We start from the raw sequence: 21,391 nt of genomic DNA on the forward strand, positions 1-21,391 counted from the left end.
TTCAGTTCCTGTAGTGTAGTGGTTATCATGTTTGCTTTACATGCAATAGGTCTCTGGTTCAAAACCAGACAGAAACATTTTTTTGTCGGTTATGCATCTCTTGGGGTGCAGTGAGACAACAAGAGCCTTCCTCTTTGGTGATAGTTCATTTGCCAGTCGGCTTCTTTGAAATCGAAGCCACTTTACTTCAATTACCAATTGGCAGTTCTATGGCGTAATGCACATGTGTCAAACTCGTGGCCCCCCAGCATTTTATAGGCCATGGAAACTCAAATGCAATATTTAAAACTTCAATACATAAAATCAGTTATTTAACAATATGAGGTGGTGTTTAATTTATTTTTAGCATTGTATTTTCATACATTTATGCTGGGGGTGCCCAAGTCTAGTTTTCCAGAGCTACCATCTGCAACTTTAGATGGATTCCTTCTCTAACACACCTGGACCATTGACTCATTATAAGCCTCTACAGACCTGAATGAGGGAAGTCAACCTTTTGTCTGGGTGTGTTTTAGCAGGGATGCACTCCTGATTTGTACCGTCAATGTAGCCCGTTGAGGGGGGCCAATATGCTGAAGTGGCCCTCGGTGAAATTGAGTTTGACACCCCTGGTATAGAGCGACCGTATGTTTTCTACGCTCCTTAACCCTTACATACCTTCCTTTCGGGGTGGGGGGACCGATTTATGTTTTTGCATCCACCTGAATAATATGTAGTTGCGCCCCTGACCATGAGTAAAATTAACTTTTAGTCATGAGTTAAACTAATGCTGACAAGGCTAAAATTATATGTAAACATTAGAAAACATTAATCTAAAAGGTGGAGTTTAAGAGAGAGAATAAGTACAGTAAACCTTTCAGTTTTTACACTAAAAATATGCTTTAAATTAATATTACATTTTCACTTTTTTTTAGAATTAGTTATCAAGCCTTTATGTTTAAGTTTTTGAAATGCTAGCAGCTTAGGGTTCAATAGTCTCCGCTGTCAGTCACAATGGACATCCTGATTATTTTTAAGAAAATCTAGGTTGTGCTAAATTGTGCAATCGTCAGCCCTAAATGCACTGCAAAAAACATAGGTAAAGAATCAAAGAGCTCTTTTCCCATTCAAACTTTTTTCAAGTAACACTTTTACACGGACCCAGATGCCATAAGCCGGTCTCCGTTTGTCTTGTAAATGGCGGGAGGTAGAATGGGGGTTCAACGCGACCTTTATGCTTCCTAGCCGCCAAGCAACTGTAACAGCCGACCCCTAAGTGATGATGAAGATCTGTTGGATGCAAGGCAAAAAACACAACAGGACATAATCTCTTATCAGTATCACACATTGCACAAATCGTGGTGAAGTGTGGCATGACAGAATAGATAACTGGACCACAGCTAAGGGCAGTTTCATCAAAAATGATTAGTTATTTTCCATGCATGTTTTGGTTCTACACTGCTGGATTTACCTTAAAAGTTTACATGAGTGCAAGACATGAGCATCATGTTGGTGATCTATGAATGTCAAAGGGCTACTTAAAGAGCTGCTTGTCTTTGTTGGTTTATAATAGACCTGTTTTTCAAAATGGACAATTGAAGCTAGAGGCAATAGTACTTGACAGAAGACCAAAGATCTAATATATACAAGTACATATGAGTCAGAGGTTGGTTTTAGATTGACCAGAGCAAGACAGTCTATTTTTTACCATTACATGTTTAATTTAATTACATATTGTTTTACTTCAAAAATATACATGCCTAAAAAGAAAAAAAAAAAAAAAACATATTTGAGACATTCATGACCTCCGGATTATGCACTCCTATATTAAATCCAGTAAACATGAGCAAACATACAAGAGCATTGAGCTACATTTGAGCAACTCTTGCTCAACACCCCAGCTGTCGAGGTGACACGCTGACTCTTGGCTGCCCATTGACATGGTAAATCGAGGGCTCATTCTAGCATAAATGTGAAAGCCAGGGGAGGCCTTGGACTTTGCCAGAGCTTAATATGGAAACTTTGCATGAATACATACACAGAAGGAGCAGGAGAGAGAGCAATGCAGCAAAACATGAACAAGGGATATAAGATAGATGAATGCAACAGAAGGTGTGCCGCGCAGAGGTAAAAATGATTAAAAAGTATGAAAATATAGGCAGGAAGAGCGAGAGCAGCGGAGGGAAGGAAAGCACTAAATGTGTGATAAGAGGGGAAGACAGAAAATTGATTTCTATTTTTGGAGGAGGTACGACCATTGGGTGGAATAAGTCTAAAACATATTTGAACTAACATAGAAGAAACACACACACACGGTTTCCTCCACATAAACTCACATAATCTCACATGCCGATGAGACCTGCCAGAGATCACGCAACGAGATTGCTTTCGGGAACTTAATTGCTTTTCGAGTGGATGAGCATGACTTCTGCTCCTAAATGCGAGAGGATGTATGGCTTGTTAGGGTGTAACTGGAGCCATCAGCAATTTGGTTAGATGGACAATCTCCACAGAAGGGTGTACTGACCCCCAGCAACTCAGTAGGAGGAGATGCCTAACCTATTAACAAAGAGTGAAAAGCTCCAAGCTTGCGCTCTCACACAAGGCCACACTTAATTAGGCCGTTTGTTTAGCTCATTCTAATGGAGAGGACAGCAAACCGTGTGAGAAGGTTGTTTTTCTCCTTGAAACTGTGAGCTGAAAGACATCTGGCCAAGGATAACTCAGAGGACAAAAACGTGTTTATAGCCCAACAAGCCCTCTTCTCATTTAGTGCGTCTCGTTTTGTCTGGACAGATGGTGACAAGAGAAAGCAACAACAGATACAATGTAAAAACTTTAAATTCAGTAAGTTCTCCTTTCATTTAATAGGACATGTGTCACTTTACTTGAACAGTAAAAATAATACGGGGGAAAGAATAATTGAGTTGACATGTTTCAAATCAACAAATGATTGAAATTGTATCTAAATCGGTGCAATCCTTCAGTAAAATTATGTCTTTCATTTTTTTCCCCCTCATTCCTCCCCTTCTAGTTCCCTCCTCAATCGCTCCATTGCTGAGTAGATGGCTAATTAAAGGAAAGAAATTGGATATGGGCCTTTGCGCACTCTAATTCAGAAAAAAAAAGGAAGTGACGAGAGGGAGGTAGAAATGTCAGACCCAAGACGAGGACACAGGATCAGACAGGTACCTCCTTGTCCTCTGGGTAAGCATTTAAGTGATGCCAAAATGTAGCAACAGTGAGGGCAGACGACTAACCAAAAGAGACATCTGAGGTGTGACGCTTTGGGGCATAATCCAAAACGCACCTCAATCTGCTTATGCTAATCCACTCTTGATTTATCCTGCAGTGATCTTGTCCTCTTTGACCACCATTTCACTCTTTTGAACAGAGAACATTTCTATATCCATTAAAGTCTTAAATGCTCAGTCAGGGTTTAAGCCGTGTTGAATCTCCGTCTACAGCAAGTTATCACTGAGGCTGGACATTCAGATTACATTACCGTGAAAAAGGCATTTTCTCGGGCTTGCTTAACAAGTTTAGGCTGTTTGCAAGTATGACTTTCTAGTACATGCAGGTAAATTTATTTGCTGGTGCTAATTAACATGAGCAAAAATGAGTTTGCACATGCTGTAAATTCTGAACTGGACATAAAAATAAATCTGATTCTAAAAGTATGTCATTAGGCAAAGAGCACGAGACGTAATGGATGCAATTGACAGAAAAACTTTATTTATTTTTGTTTATGTAAATTACTGGTGGGCAGATGGCATCGTCAAAGACCAGAGCATTTTGTGTTGTGCAGACTGCAGAGTATAAATCTTGTATGCTGAAAGCTGATAGCTATTTTGGCAAATACTTTTTTAATTCAATATGCACTGTATACAAGGCAGGATAAAAACTAGATTTTTCTCTCTTTTTTTATTTATTTAACCAGGTAAAATCCAATGGAGATCCAGATCTCATTTGCAAGAGGGACGCAGGCAGAAATCTGCAATACATATCAAACTTGTTACGCAAAAGTAAACCAAATTTAACCATATACGCAAGTTTGAAACAAATTTTAAAAAGCAATGCCATTGACTAATAGAATGTTGCTCGTTTTTGAGAAGCGATCAAAAATAATTCCAATGAAATAATATTTGACATCTTGAATTCAGACTAGAGTTGATTCTATGCTAAAGGAGCCATGGCGCTGAATGCTTGCTTCCCTTTTCTCTGTTCAGGATTGAAGAGATTTGGTCAAAGCATTCATATATAAAACATCTCCATAATCCAGGAGTGGTAAAAAGGTAGCCAATTTGTGTTTGAGAGGACAAATACACAAATAAATTTCAGGTGAAGCTGACATCACTTTACCTTTTCATGGCCCGCACAAAAAGTCTTGTTTAACAATGTACATGTTTACATTAAAATGGTAATTTTAAAATGAGAATATTATTTATTACAGGTGAAAAAAAAAGCTATTTAAACCAACCTGGCCTTATGTGAAAAAGTATATGACCCATAAGCCCAATAGCTGGTTATGCCAATACCGGCAATGTCCTGCTGCAGACAACAGGTGTGCTTAAGATTAAGGCCAGGAACTGATGCATTTTTCTCTAGGATGTCCTGGTAGGGAGCAGAATTCATGACCCCATCAATTACGAGAACTACTTCAGGTCCTGAAGCAGCTAAGCAGCCCCAGATCATCACACTACCACCATGTTTGATGTTCTTTTTCTAAAACATTATAGTCTTATGCTTAATGTGACAGGACACAGAGTTCCATTATTGCTCTTCAGTCCACAGAATATCGTTCAATAACTCTTACAGATCACCGATATGGTGCTGTATTTGTCAAATGTGAGATGGGCTTTGCATTGTTTTTAGCCAGTCGAGGTTTCTACGTTTGAGATCTACCACGGGTGTCATTTTTGCTTCATTTCTTTCTTGTTGTTGAATCATAGATTCTCATTTTCACATAGGCAATGAGGCCTACACGGCTCCACAGTCACTCCTGGGAAGGTTCATTACTGTTGCAAGTTTTCTTCATTTGTGCATAATGACTTGCTGGAGTCTTTACAAAGTGAAGTACTACAAGCATGATGCTTGCAGAGCCAGGAAATACAAAGGACATTTTAGTGCAAACAATAGTCACATTCTAGAAAAAAATATTCTGAAGCGTTTGTGGTTCTTCTTCTGCATTTACGATGCCTTTCATCAAATGCATATCCAAACATACCTGCAAGAAATAGTAGCAAAGGCCAACAACTGTGCCCTCAAGCTGAATGACAAGTTTACACACACTTAAGGTCCATGTTTGTGAGCGCATTTTGAAACACATCCATCTCTGTCTGCTCTCTCTCTCTCCTTCTCTGTCCTCTTCATATTTATTCTGCTCTCTGTGGGTCTAAAATCCACAGGATCAGGTCAGGAACAACTACAGGCCAGCAGAGGATCAGGGTGTTGATGATGGATGATAGGAGTGCTTGTGAGTGGGTGTGTTTCTGTGTGGGTGCGTACACATTTAGTAGGACTCTCTATGCATTAAACTGACGCCTCCCCCCCACCCCGCCCCCTGCTGTGAGGGATGATAATGGATGGTGGGGAATGAGGTTAGGCTCTTGCATGCCTTACATGCATGTCCACATGGAAAATCCTCGCAGCAGATCTGGAACAGAGGAGGTTAAGACTCTATTACCAAATCAGTTAACTCCAAACACCTAAAAACCATTTGGCTCCACCACCAAATGGACCGCCATCAGCAGGCGATGCAGTGCACATCAGGGAAAAGACAACAAGGGTGTGTTCACGTGCTTACTGCTCCTCCCCCCATGCGTCTCCTTAACTGTGACACTAGAAACCTCTTTTGCTTCATCCAACATAAACATATCCACAGAATAAAAAATGCACATGTTCAGACGCACACTTGGTCTGAATTACTTTGTTAGTGCAGGAGGCTTCTCCTGCAAGCGGGGGAATTGTTTCACAGCTGAACAATGGTGGCACCTGATCACAGGAGTGACTGTGTATGTGACACTCCTGATGATCCTTCATCAAGACATACCCACTTTTTGAAGATACAAATCAGTGCTTCAGAGAAAGAATGCCTTGTGCATTTCAATAATACAGTTCTCAATGAAATGTCCATTGAATGTTGCCATGCCCCAGTGAGAGAGACGAGGCCGAAATAAACAAATGGCTTGGGTTTTGATTGTGTTCCAGCTGTGTAGTCGTCTCCCCGTAGGCTGTCAGGTTGCTGATGAGCACGGCTATGTGTGCGTCCATGTGTATGTACATTTTTCTGGCAGCATGAGGATGCATGATAGCCATCCTGACATCCTCCGCATCGCCACAAATCTTTAGATATCTAGCTGAGCCTGGTCAGCCTTGTCTCTTTGAGCATAAAAGCAATAGGCTTTTGGTTATTTTCTCTCTAAAAATCAAGTTCTTCTGCTAGACAATGAGCTTTTGGTCTGTGCAGTGGTGAAGTGTGTATAGGAGAGGCAGCAGACAAAGATTGATGTGTTTGTATTGGCTGCTTATCTCTGATTTGACTACACTTCCAGAGTTTCGGAGATAAGTAAGCCAAGATTCCAGAAAAAATTAACCTGCTCAGATTTGTTAACATGATGGAACGCATAGCTAGGTAGCGTATATTCTATCCTTCCTTTTGTCTGCCGTCTTTTATTAGGAATGCAGCATCACACAAGGTGTGATGGAGCCGTCAAACACGGTTTGATAAATGCCTGACATTTTGTAATAGTACAAAATTGTGGATTTCCAAATCCACAATGAAAACTATAAAATAAAGCAGCCCTCCTATCGTCTACTATGAGTCTAGCCCTTTCCTTGCCAGAAGAATTCATAAGTTTAAATCCTATTAAATCTCATCCCATCAGTCACAGTGTCCACACCGAAGAATGTTGTTGTAAGTACAATTTAGTAGTGCTTACATATGATGCAATCATGCATCACAAAAAGATCCAACTTTTTCAAAACCCTGAGCAGTGAGTAGGATCAGTCAAGCTGATTAAAGACAAAGCAAATCCCAGTCACAAGTCGGTTTTTCTGCACATTTCTGTTAAGGATAATTATTTTTACTCTTGTTTCAGATGCTGCAATACTTCCAGACCTACTGGTAAGTTTAGGCAAATATCTGAAGAACTGAATCTGCTTCAAAGCATGCATCAATGGCAGCGAGAAAGAAAAATCATTGTCAGTAAAGTACATTTACACAACATTGAAGATGTCTGTAATTTAAGCAGCCATTTAAGCGTTCTTGTAAATGTAAAAAAAATAAATAAAAAAAATTAAAAAAAAGACTACAAAAACCAGGCTTTGTTATTTGTAGTACCTACTGGTCAGCAGGTGACAGCCTGCCAAACAATGACACTGCAAATAAAAGCAAATTGAGAACAATCTGAACTTAAATGTTTTACTGAGCAAGCCTGACATGTCTGAACTCACAGGCCATATGTTGGCATCCAGTGACTCTCAGGGTGTCCTTCCCTGCTTTCAACAGTAAAATATGGTTTTCGCTCTCTTTTATTCTTTGCACCAACGTGCATTAAAGTTTAAGTGGAACAGTGGCACTTTCTGACATCAGTGCCCAGGGCACTGCATAAATCAATGCTGCTTAAGCAAACTTCGGCTCAATTATAGATAGTTCAATGTATAACTTCAGGCAAAGACACCATGCGGCCATGACGTTACAACCACTGACAGATAAAGGGAGCAACACTGATTTTCTTATTGTAGAGCAATGTACTCCATATGGAAGATGTCCAGATATTTGACACCTTTCAAAAAATTATTAAATGGGGTCAGAACGGTTTTGATATGAAAAGGAGAAGCTGAAAATCATAACGGTATACTAAAGTGTGCTTTGCGTTGGTGTATATTTGACTGATTTTCCTAAATAGACACAAATAGAAAACACACGCGGCACAACAGAGATGTTCCAACACGCATTATTGTCCTTGAGGAGAAAAAAAATAAGCTTTGATTAGACTTCACTTAAGTTTGCTAGCCTGCAATAAAAACCAACCAGCCATACAAAGGACAGACAGAGGAGTGTGGAAAACAAACAGGGAAAACAGAGAAGAGGTGTTAAAGTAAATTTAAAGCACAATAATGCCAAATTGTGCGTCTTTGCCCCTTTAAGCTAAAAGGAGGTGGAAGAAGACAACCCTTGGACTTACAGAGAAGCATAAATTTCAAGCTGAGGCAGCAAAATATATAACCTCATCACTTATTCATCATAGTTGCAAGGATTCTGTATTTGATATGCAAGATTTAGTAACTAGTGAGTATGATTAAATGATCTCTATCCTTGCTTTTTAAGAAATAGAAATGAAAATATTCTGTATTTAAGACGAAACCATTGTAGGACAATACAGGACAATTCTATTTTTTTTTAATCTAGGGCTAATAAATAAAAACTAATAGAACATTATTTTAATTAATTTGTTAAATGTAATAATTATAGAACAAAATACACGAAAAAGCATTGTCATAAAGTCGCAAATATAATTTCATCATTTTGAAACAGTGAAAAAGGAAGCAAAAAACAAAAGATGACAGATAAAACTGCTCCTAGTTAAACTGAATATTAGTCCCAAAATTAAGTATTCCTGGATCCAGAACTCAGCTACGTAAATATACAATGGAAGAAAACTGTTTTTGCCAGCAAAATGCTGTGTTTTAATTACAACTCAAATAAATATCACAAAATTCTTTCTATGCTCCACTTTTCACAGTTTAGAAATGCATAACATAGCAAAGACAAAATAAATTGCGAAAGTTTTCTTCTTGTTTTTAATTGACAAATCTAATCTAATAATCTAATAGCAAGAACCATGTCAACAACTTTAATTATCGGCATGCTGTGAATGACTGAATAAATAGGCAGCTCTTTTTGTGCGGATCCTCTGATGTGAGGCTTTTACCGTCACAACTCACAAGTCAGATCCGAACAAAGTCTGTCAGAAAACTGTCCGGCTGAGAATCTCCGCAGAACTGAGCGCTCTTACCGTCCACAGCCATAGTCGGTCTCAGCGTGTATCTCTCCGTGGTGTCAACAGGACTCCCTCATCCTCCCAGAGAGATAAAAATGTAGGTTACTGACAAGAGAGGATGAAGCGCGCCTCTTGGCCCCTTTTAACCCGCTATGTGAGCATGGAGGAAGCTCTTGATGCGGCCGTGCTGAGGAATAAAGGAAACTCGCCTCACCGCCGCTCTCTGTCGGCTCACGGCCATTTATTGTCCGGGACGTCGGGACCAGTCCGACACGAGGCTGCTCCTCCTGTGTCTCCGCCCCCTCTCCGTACCTGACCGCCGGGAGACAAAAAGGTCATCACGCCCCGACGGCAGCTGTTCATTGGTACACAGCAGACACAGCAACCCGTCTGTCCCTGGCGCTGGAGACAAACACACATTTGAATGAAACCACTAATTGCTTTAAAGTGGCACCTGTCATCGGTTTGTTTCACTGGATCAGTTGTTTACTGAAAATCTAGGAGGGAAAATGTCAATTATTGCTGTAACTGTAATAAAATTTTACTCTACGAAAAGAAGTTTATTAAAAGCTAGCAATTAATGTAAACTACAGATTAATTAAGCTTTTGTTTTGCAGGTGTAATTCTAAGTTTTAATAATCAAATGTTTTATTTTTAGTAAGAAATCCTGCCTGAATTATATTTATATACATTTATTCAATTACAAACTTCCACTGAGATCAGAAAGATGTAAGGATGATCTGACCAAGGTTTCCCTTTTAATCTAACTGAAGTCATTGCCAGTCTGGAGGATGATTATGCAAAAGTTGCAGCCACAATTTAGGTGTGACTGACAATAGCAAAGTGCCCCATAAGTCAGAATGCCAAATAATAGAAAAATAATCACAATTGCAATAATAATGAAAAGTTGGGTGCAAAAACATAATAGGCCCAAGACAAATGGCTGGATAAATCTCATTATGTAAAAGCTTATGTTTTAATTCTAAATTAATTTTAAAAATAGATTTTTCTTTCAAATGCCTGCGACCAGCTGTCAGCAGAATAATCAAATAACTTGTTTCTTTTTCTTCTTTCCCCTCAAGAGAAACTGAATATAAACTGTCATGGTTCCTTGGTTCCTGCTATGGTTTATTCTGCTCCTCTGCTTACAGTCTCTCCTTTACCTGCTGTCGCTGATCAGCTTATTGCTCTTGCCTGCGCCTTTGTTCCTCCTCCTGTTGAGTGCTGGCTCTCACCTGTGCTACTGGCTATGAAAACTCCTGCTCTGCTCTCCTGATTTTGTACCTGACCTGTTTTCTGCCTCCTGACCACTGCCTCTGCTTCACCGAGTTACTCTGATTTTGGCTCTAAGCCTCGATTTACATACCTGGACCTTGATTACCGATTCTGGATCTGTTTCGCTTTTGCACCCAACCCCATTCCTGCTTGCACATTCATTCAATTTTTGTGAATAAAAACTGTTCGGCTCTTTGTGTGATGTGGTTTGCTTTGGGTCCAAATCTACATAAGTCATTGCAACATACAATACAAGCTGGCAAAAGTATCAAATGTAGACATTCAAACAACTTTCGACAATTTGAACATTAACAGCAATTTTAAGCTGTTTCATTGCATATGTTTGGTCTGAAAAACATTTTCAGGAAACTATTTTAAATCATTGAACAACCTTTTTTTATAGTTACTTGTAAAACATATGAAATCTGATGTCCTTTTTTCTGTGAGAACTGTTATTTTTTATACAGATGGACAATCTCACCCAACTACAGAATCTTTGCGCCTAGGAATGGATCTGATTGAGCTGCAAACCACAGTGATGCATGACCTTGTTTTGTTATTGCATTTTTGCTTGTGTGCAGAAAATGAAGGCATCCACTACTACATCTAAATCTCTTGACAATTTCAGCCTGGAATTTTGTTTTAACTCCTTTAACGTCCAAAACACCTGTGGTTCTTGGAAATGCATTTTTCAGAAATTGTTGAAGACACTTCTGGTTTACAGAAATTTAGCATATATTATCTATCTCCACACTCTTTCCATTATTGGATGATGGATTTAACAGAGCTCTGATATGTTCATGTTCTCTATAACCAAACAATGCGTTAAACATTTAGGAGTTTAGTGTGTTAGTTTAGTGAGTTTCGTCAGGTCTTCAGGTTTCTGTTTGTTAAATAATGAACTCTAACAAGTGTCTGAGGCTTTTACAGAACAGTCGTATATATACTGGGAGTAAATTACACAGAGGTGAACTCCATTTACTATTTGGGTGACTTCTGCAAACACTTGATTCCACTGCGGTCTCTCACATGAAATCCTAACAAAAAAGAGTGTTTGTGGTTTTAATAAAAAATTATTTGTTTTTTACAATAATTTGCAACATAGATTTCCATGGAAGAATAATAACAGCAGTAATAAAAACCCAGAGATTACTTTTGAAACATCATATAGACTGTATTTCTAACTTTGGGAGTAAAGTGAAGGCAGGTGCTTTATGCAACCAAAATTTACTTTCTATGAAAGACTAAGGGATTTGTTTTAGTGATTATGGAAAACGATGAACGCCACCTAATGGATCAATGTGACTAAGTCAATGTGATTTAGTGATTTTTTTTTTTTTTCATTTTTAAAAGTAAAAAGAAAGAGACTGAGGGGAAATCCACTAACAGATAAACCTAAAAAACTAGCTGTGTCTCAATGGAAACTCAAGACAGCTGCTATTTGCCCATCAAAAGGCCTGGCTGCACATCAAAGAAAAGACTGCCATTGAGCTGTGAATGTGGCTTTGTCAGAATAATCTCAAATCATCGCAGCTAATTCAGTATGTATTTGCACGGTTTGATGTATACTCCTCTGCACCGATAGTTTCCTTCTTCTTCTGTTTTTTTTTTTTTTTTTGCAGAACACCGAAGCGACTCTGAAGGACTACGTAAAAAGATGCACACCCTCCCCAAAGCCCTGGAACTTGATCATCAAAGGGGAACAAAGCACCGGCTGGTCTATCAGAGCTTCACTAGAGAGCCTGCTGATTGGGAGGAAAGAGGACTGCGCGCTCACAAGTGCACACTCATACACATTTATACATGACGTTAAAAATGCACATGTTAAGACCGACACACATTTGCATGCCCTCCCTTGTCGTCACAGACAAAGCTTAATTTAGAAGTCTGATTCTGGGTGCCTGTAAAGACATTTTGTCGTGTAAAAAATTGAGGAGCAAAAGCCTGAATCTTTCATTTAGATGGTGGTCAGTGTGGTGAATAATGAATAAACTGGGACCTGTAGAGATAAAGGGACTTGCCAAGCTCTGGCTTATAGTTTCAAGTTACACAGAAGCGGCGGTTTTAGTACAAGCAAGTCCTGTGAAAAGAAATGTACTATGGTGTATTTTGCTAAAGATAAAAAATAAATGGATAGTGGAGAACAGGGCATGAAAAATGTTACTGTTGCACTCATTCTTTGCTAGTGAAATATTTATTTCTTCTGTACGTTTTCATTGGATGATAAGCATAATGGATGAAGAGTATTACACATTGTGGATCTCTAGCCACATTACATTTTTTATACAGTTTTCAATTAAAAACATTGTTTGAATTAATGAACAAACTCGGTCTGTTGCCATAGGGTTATTTAAATAGGCATCATAAAATAAATAGGTGCAAAACAATTAAGATGATGATGAATGGAAAATCTAGTTCACAATAACATCTTGCAATCCTCTCAGAATCTGATTTAAGGTATGAAATGCTGATCCAGAGAAGGTCCTATGGGCTCGCCCCATCGTCCTCGAGTCTGTGGATTGTAGATTTGTAAGACTCAGATTCCACCATGGTCTCTGTCCATTCCTTCGTGTTCGGGGGGCAGAGCTGATTTCTACTGTTTTAAATTAATCCTGGAAACTGGAATAAGACTGCCTTTTGTATCATCATTTGGGCTCTGTGCTGTAAGAAACATATGCCCGATGAGCAACTCAAGAAATTTACATTTTGTCTTTAATGGGAATATGAAAATATCTGAGCATGATGTTGTGTAAACCTCCCTTTTGCATTTCTAACATGTTTTCCATTGTGCCAAGATCCCCAGCCCCTTTTGTTGTCTACATAGTCTTTTCTCCATAACATTACATTTTTTAAATATCTTCATTTGAACTGGTTTACATACATTCAACATACATTTTGCCCTCAGTGGAGTTTGAATAAGTTCCTTTTTCCCCTTCAACCATATCTCTGATCAGTCATTACATGGATAAAAAACAGGCTCTCTAGTCCCCGTAGGTGTCTAATAATTGGATTTTTGCAGTAAAACTATTTAACGTGACTGTACTCTTCTCCTGAAAACTTGGTGACATGAATTTTGTCATCTGTACTTGCGTCTTAAGCTCTGCTAGGAAACACCTCCACATTGGCTGTGTCCACCTGCAGGGATAATGGTAGTCCCAGTCAGTGGGTGGGCAGCACCAAATTCTGCCAGAGCAGAAGAAAAAAGGGAAACTCCAAACAGTTTTTTTTTTTGTTGTTTATATAAAATACACTTAGCAGAGATCTCTCAGGCGCAACATACTTACAAAAACTGCATTGAATTGCTTATTGTTCCCATGTTTCTTTTTGTTTTTCTTTTTTCTCTTTCTTCTGAGTAAATGTAAACGCCCGGAAGAAGGGGAATATTTTAATAAAAGAGCCGGACACTGTGCTACTGCTCCAGAGTATATTATTATCTAAGTTAGCTTACAAACATACACAATGATATCAACGTTGAAACACCAGTATGTTAGCAAAGGCGCTAACAATGGAGCTAGCAACGGAATTTGTTAACATTCGGAGCGTCAAAAAAACTCACAAGCTTCCTGAACGTTAATAAACTCATTTACAACCTACAGCTGTGTTTATATATACTCATACCTGAAGAAGGGGAATATTTTCAATAAAAGAGCCGGACACGGTGCTTCTACTACAGCGTACATTATTATCTAAGGAGGAAGTTCCGGTGCTCTTCAATATAGCTAGCGTAAGCGCTAGACTCCCCCTGCTGGTTGCATCTGACCATTACATCAGCTAGACATTAAACATAAATTTCAGTCCATCACACAGACTTCTTATAAATCTGAGTAACATCACCTACCAACAGACTTTAGTAGAAATTGATATCTCTGAGTGAGACACAGTGGTTCAGCTGAGCATAAAATAGAATGAATGGAGTCACATGCTCGTCCCTGAAGTCCAACCATTTTCCAAACGTCACATATACACAGACACAGATCTTTTTGATATTGTTCTCCTGTTGCTTTGTCTTTATGCATTTTCTTGTTAGAATTTTTACCACTAACTCTGCATTTCTCTCTGTTTTTACAGAGAGAAATGCAGTTGGTCTACATTTATCTGTGTCTCTCTTGTTTAGAGAGAGTCAATGATGGAGCTAAGACTGCTGTTAACTTTTTGTACTCTCTTTCTTTGTCTTTCACATAGAAAGTATCCCTGGCTCAGTGATTCTGTGTTTAGTCATTTCCTCAATGAAGCTAGAGATGAAGCTTTGGCTGTCATTAACTGTGTTCTCTGTTCATTGCTCTTTCTCACAGAATATACTGCTGGCTCATTACATCATCGTACAACTGTGCCACACTCCAAAATGGAAAAAAATTAAAAGAGCTGTTGCTGCTCTCAATATTTTTTTCCTCAAAATGTTTTTCTTTATAATAGAAAGTACTCGGCTATGCTTCTGTGTTTATTTAGTTGGACAAAGCTATTATTTAAGCTATTTATTCCAGGGTGGTATTATTTATTTTCAAGGCACAGAGTGCAAAGTCAATGTAACTATGTTACCCTCAGTTGTTATAAGAATGCTGTATGTGTCATTAAAAGAAATTTTACTTTGTAATTTGACGGCTTGAAACAAGACTCTTTTAGAAGCTCCTGCTCTTTTCATCACTTTGCCTTCAGCACGTCCTCACAACAATGCTTCTCATTCAAACATGCATGAAAGAATCAAAGAAGCACTCCAGGTATCTTTTTGAAGACAGAATAACATTATAATATTCATTACTTTTCAAGAAAGTCCATTTTACATAATACTGACCTCTTTCCCCCCCTGCCTTTAATTATGTGTAGTCCTAGAAACCTCCCTAAACTTACAGTTTCTCTGTTTAGCTTTGTCTATTTGATCAACAAATTAGGTTCTCTCTTTATCCTTGAGATAGTAAGTAGTCTGATTTATAAAACTGGCAGATCCATCATAACCTCATATTATGGCGGAATCCATGTGTCGCGACTCACTCAAATTTACTTAAGTGGTTTTGTTGTCGGAAAATACCAATGAAAAGGTATATTTGTGGTGTTCAACAGACTGGAAGAGGCTGCAAACATGGTGAAAAAACTTGGGCTCTCGTCAAAGCTCTCTTCAAAGGGAAAGGAGGAAAAAGAGCTCTTCCTTGAGATAAACAGAGAATGTATTGATTCTTAAGTGGAAAGTACCATCAGCTGTGCCAGAGCTGGCTTCTTTTGGTGAATGGCTGTCCTTGAATTGACACTGAGCAAGTACGCTTGCAAACAGAATGGAAAATAGCGAAACACAGAAATGGTTGAGGAAGGAGCGAATAAAGCTTTTGGAGCATCAAAATGTTCAGCTAAGGTTCATTGAGGCTGGATTTCAATAAAACATAAGAGTAGCCCTCTGCCTGTCCTAATCTGATCTGAAAGGGAATGCTCCTTCGGGTGGAAGTGAAAGCAATCTAATGAATTCCCAGAGGAAGCCTTTTACTCCAAAGAGATGAGTGCAAATGATAGAGAGGAACCCATTTCATAGTGATAAGTTGCCTCCCTGAGCCTTTTTCCTAATGAGAGACCCCAAGGAGTTTTTTGGTAATTCTGTGAGCATATTGTTAAATCGAAGCCTCTATTGGAAAACCTGGATTTAGATTCAGAGCATGTTTGAGAGATATTTTCCCTTTACTACTCCCCGATTGTCTCCTCTTGTCTTCGGCTGTGCAGTGTGCCCGTGCGCATGTGTTATGTGCGAATGTGTGTGCACAGAGGAAGAGACAAGACAGAAACGTAATTGTCATTCCACTCAGTCTATGATGGTGACCTCACTCTTATGCAAATGAGCAGAGTGCAAACTGAGCAGCTGAGCAGCAGAAACACATGCACAGCTCCATCCATCCATCCATCCATCCATCCATCCATCCATCCATCCATCCATCCATCCATCCATACATATGAATGATAAAAAAATTTCTACCTGCAAAGCAGTGAAAAACAGGATCCTCTGGCTGATCCTCAATGTCAGTGATTCCTGTGATATTTATGGAAATAAAATCTATTTCACTGGAACATTTAAAGAGAAAATCAGAACAAAGGCAGATCTCACATATAACAAAAGACTAAAGAGAATTAAATAAAATGCATTTGTGGTGAACAATGATGCTTTGATGCAGTTAATAAACTGTATCAGTTAAATTGCATGACAGTTCAACATCATTATTGTCTGTGCAGCAGTAGGTTTGGCTATTAATAATTCTAAATAATTACTTAGGGCAATTATTTTGCTAATGTTTCAAATTATTTTGCACCATAACTTTCTGTGGATTAACTACCCAGCAACACCAAAAATATGTAAGAATAAAACATGAAATAACCCGTAGAATGATAAATACAAATATCACAGTCCAGTATGAATATGTATATTTAAATACTAAGATTTACACTGAAAAGTTTTGGTGGTGAGGCCAAATTAGTTAGAAAGTTAGAGAGCGCTAAATAATTTTGCGTTAGTTAGACTAATTGACAAATTGTTGGTATTATAACTTTTTTTTATTGATATGATGTAATATTTAAATTTTAAATGTAATATTTTTACATTTTCTATAATTGTAAAATCACCGCAGCTAACAGAAATAAAGACGTTTAAACATCCATCTCTATGCTGTCAATCTATATAAAGTGCTCTTTAAAGTTACATAAATAAAAAGGCTTTTCAGTAATATTCAACCTTTCGAATGGGCCTATAACTAAAAATGCCCCACGAATATCCAGACAAGTGAAGAACAGACTAAAAATCAGACATATTGAGGTCCTTAAGGATTCAGTGCAAATGAAAACCAATAAATAACCAAAAATGTCTCAAAAGGACAAACCAGTTTTATCAGTCTTTCTTAAAGAAATAAAAGTACAAGGTACCAAATTTACAAAAATTGAACAATATTAAAGCTTTTAAATGATTTAGGATCCAAAGCCTCCATTAATATTCTTACAATTTATGGAGGACTTTCACACAGGATTCGTTTTGCATAAGGATGAACTATTTCAACTGTTTCACTTATGAAGTAGAAATATGTGTATCTTTAACTGAGGGTTATAGATTCGGCTTCAACATAATCAATTTGGGTGCACAGTTGATTGTAAATGTCTCAAAAAGCAGCAGTGGAAAGCAAAGAAAATGCTGCAAAAATGCTATCCTCATTTGAAATGCTAAATGCTTGGGTATTTTATATATTTAACTTTTGGGATTTGTGAGACTCTAAAAAATTGTAAATTAAACTTTAGTGCTTATATGTTGAGTATAAACTGTGTCTTTAAGGTTTTCAGTTTTACTGTTATATGATTTTTCTTAGAAAATCCAGGAATGGTTAATTTATGTCCAGTTAATTTAGTTGCTAAATTTACTGTAGGAAATGATATTTAGGAATAGAATCCAAATGACTGAGTCAGATTTTCTGTTGTTAAATAAATGTACTTGTGTTGTTTATGCTAAGGCATAAACAACACAACACATAGAGTGGAATCTCAGATTATTCAAACTTCGTACTTCTGAGAAATGGCTTACTGCGTTTTTATTTTCTGCTTATCTCACTCTGTCTCTTTGAGTTTTTGTAACCGCGCTTTTGAGTTCATACCTGTCAAAACCCAGGAAGCATCAGAGTCTGCTCTCATCTCATCTCGGCTGTGGAAAGACAGGGTCATGGAAAACAGAAAGCAGCATAATTTGATTTACTCTGCCCAAATAACACACAGCTGTCTTAGTCTCAATACAGGTCAGGAAAACAGCTTCAGTCAATAATCTCATTTATCTAGTCTCCCACCAGAGGAATAAATCAGCTCTGCTTTGGATTACACTAGGCGACATGCTTTTCCTAAGGACAAACAGAAAAACAAAATCATGTATGAAACCAAGATTTGTGAAAACCTCAAGCTTCTTTTATTCTCTTAAATTGAGCAAACTATAAAAACATCTTTTGCACAGTAAGAGAGAGGTGCTGTGAACGCAGGAGGAAACACTGCAGCGGAAGAAAGAGCTTTATTATGGCTGTTTTGAGGTATATTTTGAAACACACTATTGCTTTGGGCAAGACAAAACAAAAGACAAGACAAAATATATTCCATGAGGGAGCTTCAACAGAAATCTAACAAACACTCAATACACACCTGCAGGCTCCTTTACCGCATAATGAGAATTTTATATAATTAAACTTAATAGGCATCTAAATTACCTTTAAAAGTGTCTATTTACAAAGAAGATTTGGACAACTAAAAGGCAATCAAAATACGGACGTGGAAGGGTTATTTTTGATGATTTGTTTAAAGAGATCAGTCATGTTTCAAAATGTACTAGAAACACACTTAGAATGTCAAAACTCTACATTTTGCTCTAGTTTACCTTTTCTACCTTGCTCTTCATGTTTACTCTTTTTGTGATGACAGAAAATCTAGCACAGTGTGCCACTTTAAGTTTCACGTGCTGCACTTCTAAAGCCATCTCCTCACAGGCTCCACCTTAGCACATGCGGCATTCACCTGGGAGGATTGCATTTATTCAGTACTTCTAACAGAGTTTGAAAAAAAAACGAAAAAAAAAAAAACACAACTGACAGATTATGACAACTGCTCCAACCATTTTGCATGTTATAACTTTGGGGTGGGGGTGGGGGATGGGGGAGCACAGGAAGACTGCTCAGCTGAAGATCGGTGTAATGCTGTTTGATCAAACATGACAGAAAATCTTAATAATGTATGAAACAGCAGACTATTTCTCATCATAGGATGAAAAAACATTCTGCGGAGCATTAGTAAGTCATTCCCATACAGTTGTTTTTAAAAGTCATTTCGAGAAGAAGAAATACTTTTTTCACTCTAGAGTCAACCTTGTGCAGAAAGTGATCGAAAAAAAAAAAAATGGAAGATGGAAACCACTGACGCATTTTCAGTATTGATTTAGTGCAAGCCAGCCCAAGGCATAAGAAAATTAAGAAGTTGCCCGTAGGCCAGTGTTTCTCAGTCCTAGTCCTTGGGGAATTCTGTCCTGCATGTTTTCAGCGTTTCCCTTCTGACACACACCTGACCTGAATAAATAGGTGATTAACAGGCTTCTCCAGCAGTTGGTGACATTCAGAAGCTAATGCTATGATTTGAATCAGGTGTGCTGGAGCAGAGAAGCATCTGAAATATGCAGGGCAGTGGTCCCTGAGGAGCAGGACTGAGAAACGCTGCTGTAGACCCAAGAACAGCAGGAGACCCACACACGTGCTTTAGATTTCAAAACTCCAGATTTACATTTATTAGAAATGAACATATCTTTACTTTTACTCTAAATACTTCTGAATATCACATTCAGTTTTTTTTATTTAAAAACATAAATCTATTTAGAATAAAAAAAAAATAGTGTTATGACCCACTTGTGTCTCCGTTTTCTTTTGATTTGCTTTCTGTTTTTTCTGGGTTGTTATTGCTTGTATAATCTTTCCTTAAAGGTTCGTTCCATAGCACTGAGTTTCTTTGTTAATTCTTGAGTTCTGCTTTCTTTGCATTTTGATTTATTCTCTTAGATCAGTCGTGTTCCCTTTCCCCTTGGTTTGAACATCCTTTTGTGTACATCTGATTTACATTTGCATCCATTACCACCCCATTAAACTGAACTTGTCGATTCCTATAATAATGGGAAGTAATCACTGTGAGGCTTTGTTGTCTCCCCCAGCTTTCTGGGTGGCTTTCTAGTCCCCTTGAATATCTGCAACTCAAAATAAATCTGGATGGGCACTCCTAATGGACGGTCCGAATGGCAATTAACTGTAATCTTTGCACAAGGACACTTCTCTTTCAATAAGAACATAACAGCCTGTAATCAGCACTAAGTTAATCATTAATTCTCCCAGGACTGTGGTGTGTGTATGAAGTCAGGCATTCAGCAAGAAGACCACTTTCATCCTAGGGCTATAATTGAGTTTAGCATGGGTGTGTAATTTAAAAAAATAAATAAATAAAAATAAAAACTATGTCCCTGTCCTATTTTCTGCCCTTTAACCCACGCTGTATTGTTTAATGTAATCACCTCCCAATTCAGCGTGAACTGCATGAAAGTCTGTATTTCTTTGTGTTTGTAGGTGAATGTTGTGGGGAGCTTTCTCTCAGAAAGCTGACAGAGAACAGGACACAATGCTTTGTACTGGCATGTAGAATAAATGAGATATGTGTCTCTTTCCAATTGACATCTGCTGCGATACAGAGGCGGCTCATCCACTGGTGCTCCCCTCTGACCACTGTCACAGCCCCTATGCAGTCACGCAAAGCTCCACACACATGAATGGTCGTGCACCCACACTGCAGTATTGTCTTACGTTCAGTCAGATATGTCATTAGCTGTGACGTTACTACTGTATTATTTTATGTAGCCATTTACACAGCTTCTCATGCATCAACACATGATTCTAGCACAACTTAAACAAGTTTTTCACCAATTCAGAGGTATTATTGTGTAAATCTACATCATCTGAAATGTTTTTCTGCACAATTTAACGGATTGGCTCTGTTAAAAAAAATAAAGTGGGTCAGGCCACTTAATGACTGTCCGTCTGCTTTCTTGCATGGATAAATCACACTAATTGCTCGCTCTGACGGTGAGTTTACTCTCTGGCATGTACCAAGAACCAGACTACATGAAAATTAGACAACTTTCCTCCATATGCTATTTAATCTCATTATAATCCAGCTGTGCTGTGAAGAGCTCAGATGTTTGTTTGAGAACAGTATTAAAAACAATATTATCTTAAAGAGACAGGAACACAACAGTCAGGTTGTGCCTTAAGATAAGGAGGAAGGTACAGCAGTGTAAAGAAAATATCCCAATATATGAAGGTCTTTTAGAGCCTTGTTTAGTTAAGAATAAAAAAGAGCATGGTACAACTGCAAAACCACCAATACACTGTAAGCAAACAAGACAGAAATGGAGAGTATTAATACAGAAGCAGCAATAAGTCCTTGGTAACTCTTGAGAAGCTAAAGAGATCCTCACCTGAAGTGGGAAATTTCACAGTATCCTGTGCAGTCCGCATATCTAGCCTTAATGGCACCAAGACACCAAGACAGCCCTTGATGAAAGAAATCCATCAAAATCCCATTTAAGGTTTGAGTCATGCAGGGGACACAGTAAA

The 21,391-nt window shown here is 38.2% G+C and overlaps 1 protein-coding gene across 1 annotated transcript in view; it reads right to left on the reverse strand.

Moving 5' to 3' along the window:
• The window catches only part of samd10b (sterile alpha motif domain containing 10b), a 55,579-nt gene extending 46,198 nt beyond the window's left edge, over positions 1 to 9,381 (reverse strand). Inside the window, exon 1 of the mRNA XM_015006432.2 lies at positions 9,000 to 9,381. Within this exon, the coding sequence (XP_014861918.1) occupies positions 9,000 to 9,012 (13 nt within the window). The 5' untranslated portion in view covers positions 9,013 to 9,381. The remainder of the gene's footprint in view (positions 1 to 8,999) is intronic.
• Between the last annotated feature and the right edge of the window lie 12,010 nt (positions 9,382 to 21,391).

The sequence above is a fragment of the Poecilia mexicana genome, unplaced genomic scaffold, assembly GCF_051168715.1.
Source record: "Poecilia mexicana isolate PSO_F unplaced genomic scaffold, ASM5116871v1 scaffold_7, whole genome shotgun sequence".
In the NCBI taxonomy this organism is placed as follows: domain Eukaryota; kingdom Metazoa; phylum Chordata; class Actinopteri; order Cyprinodontiformes; family Poeciliidae; genus Poecilia; species Poecilia mexicana.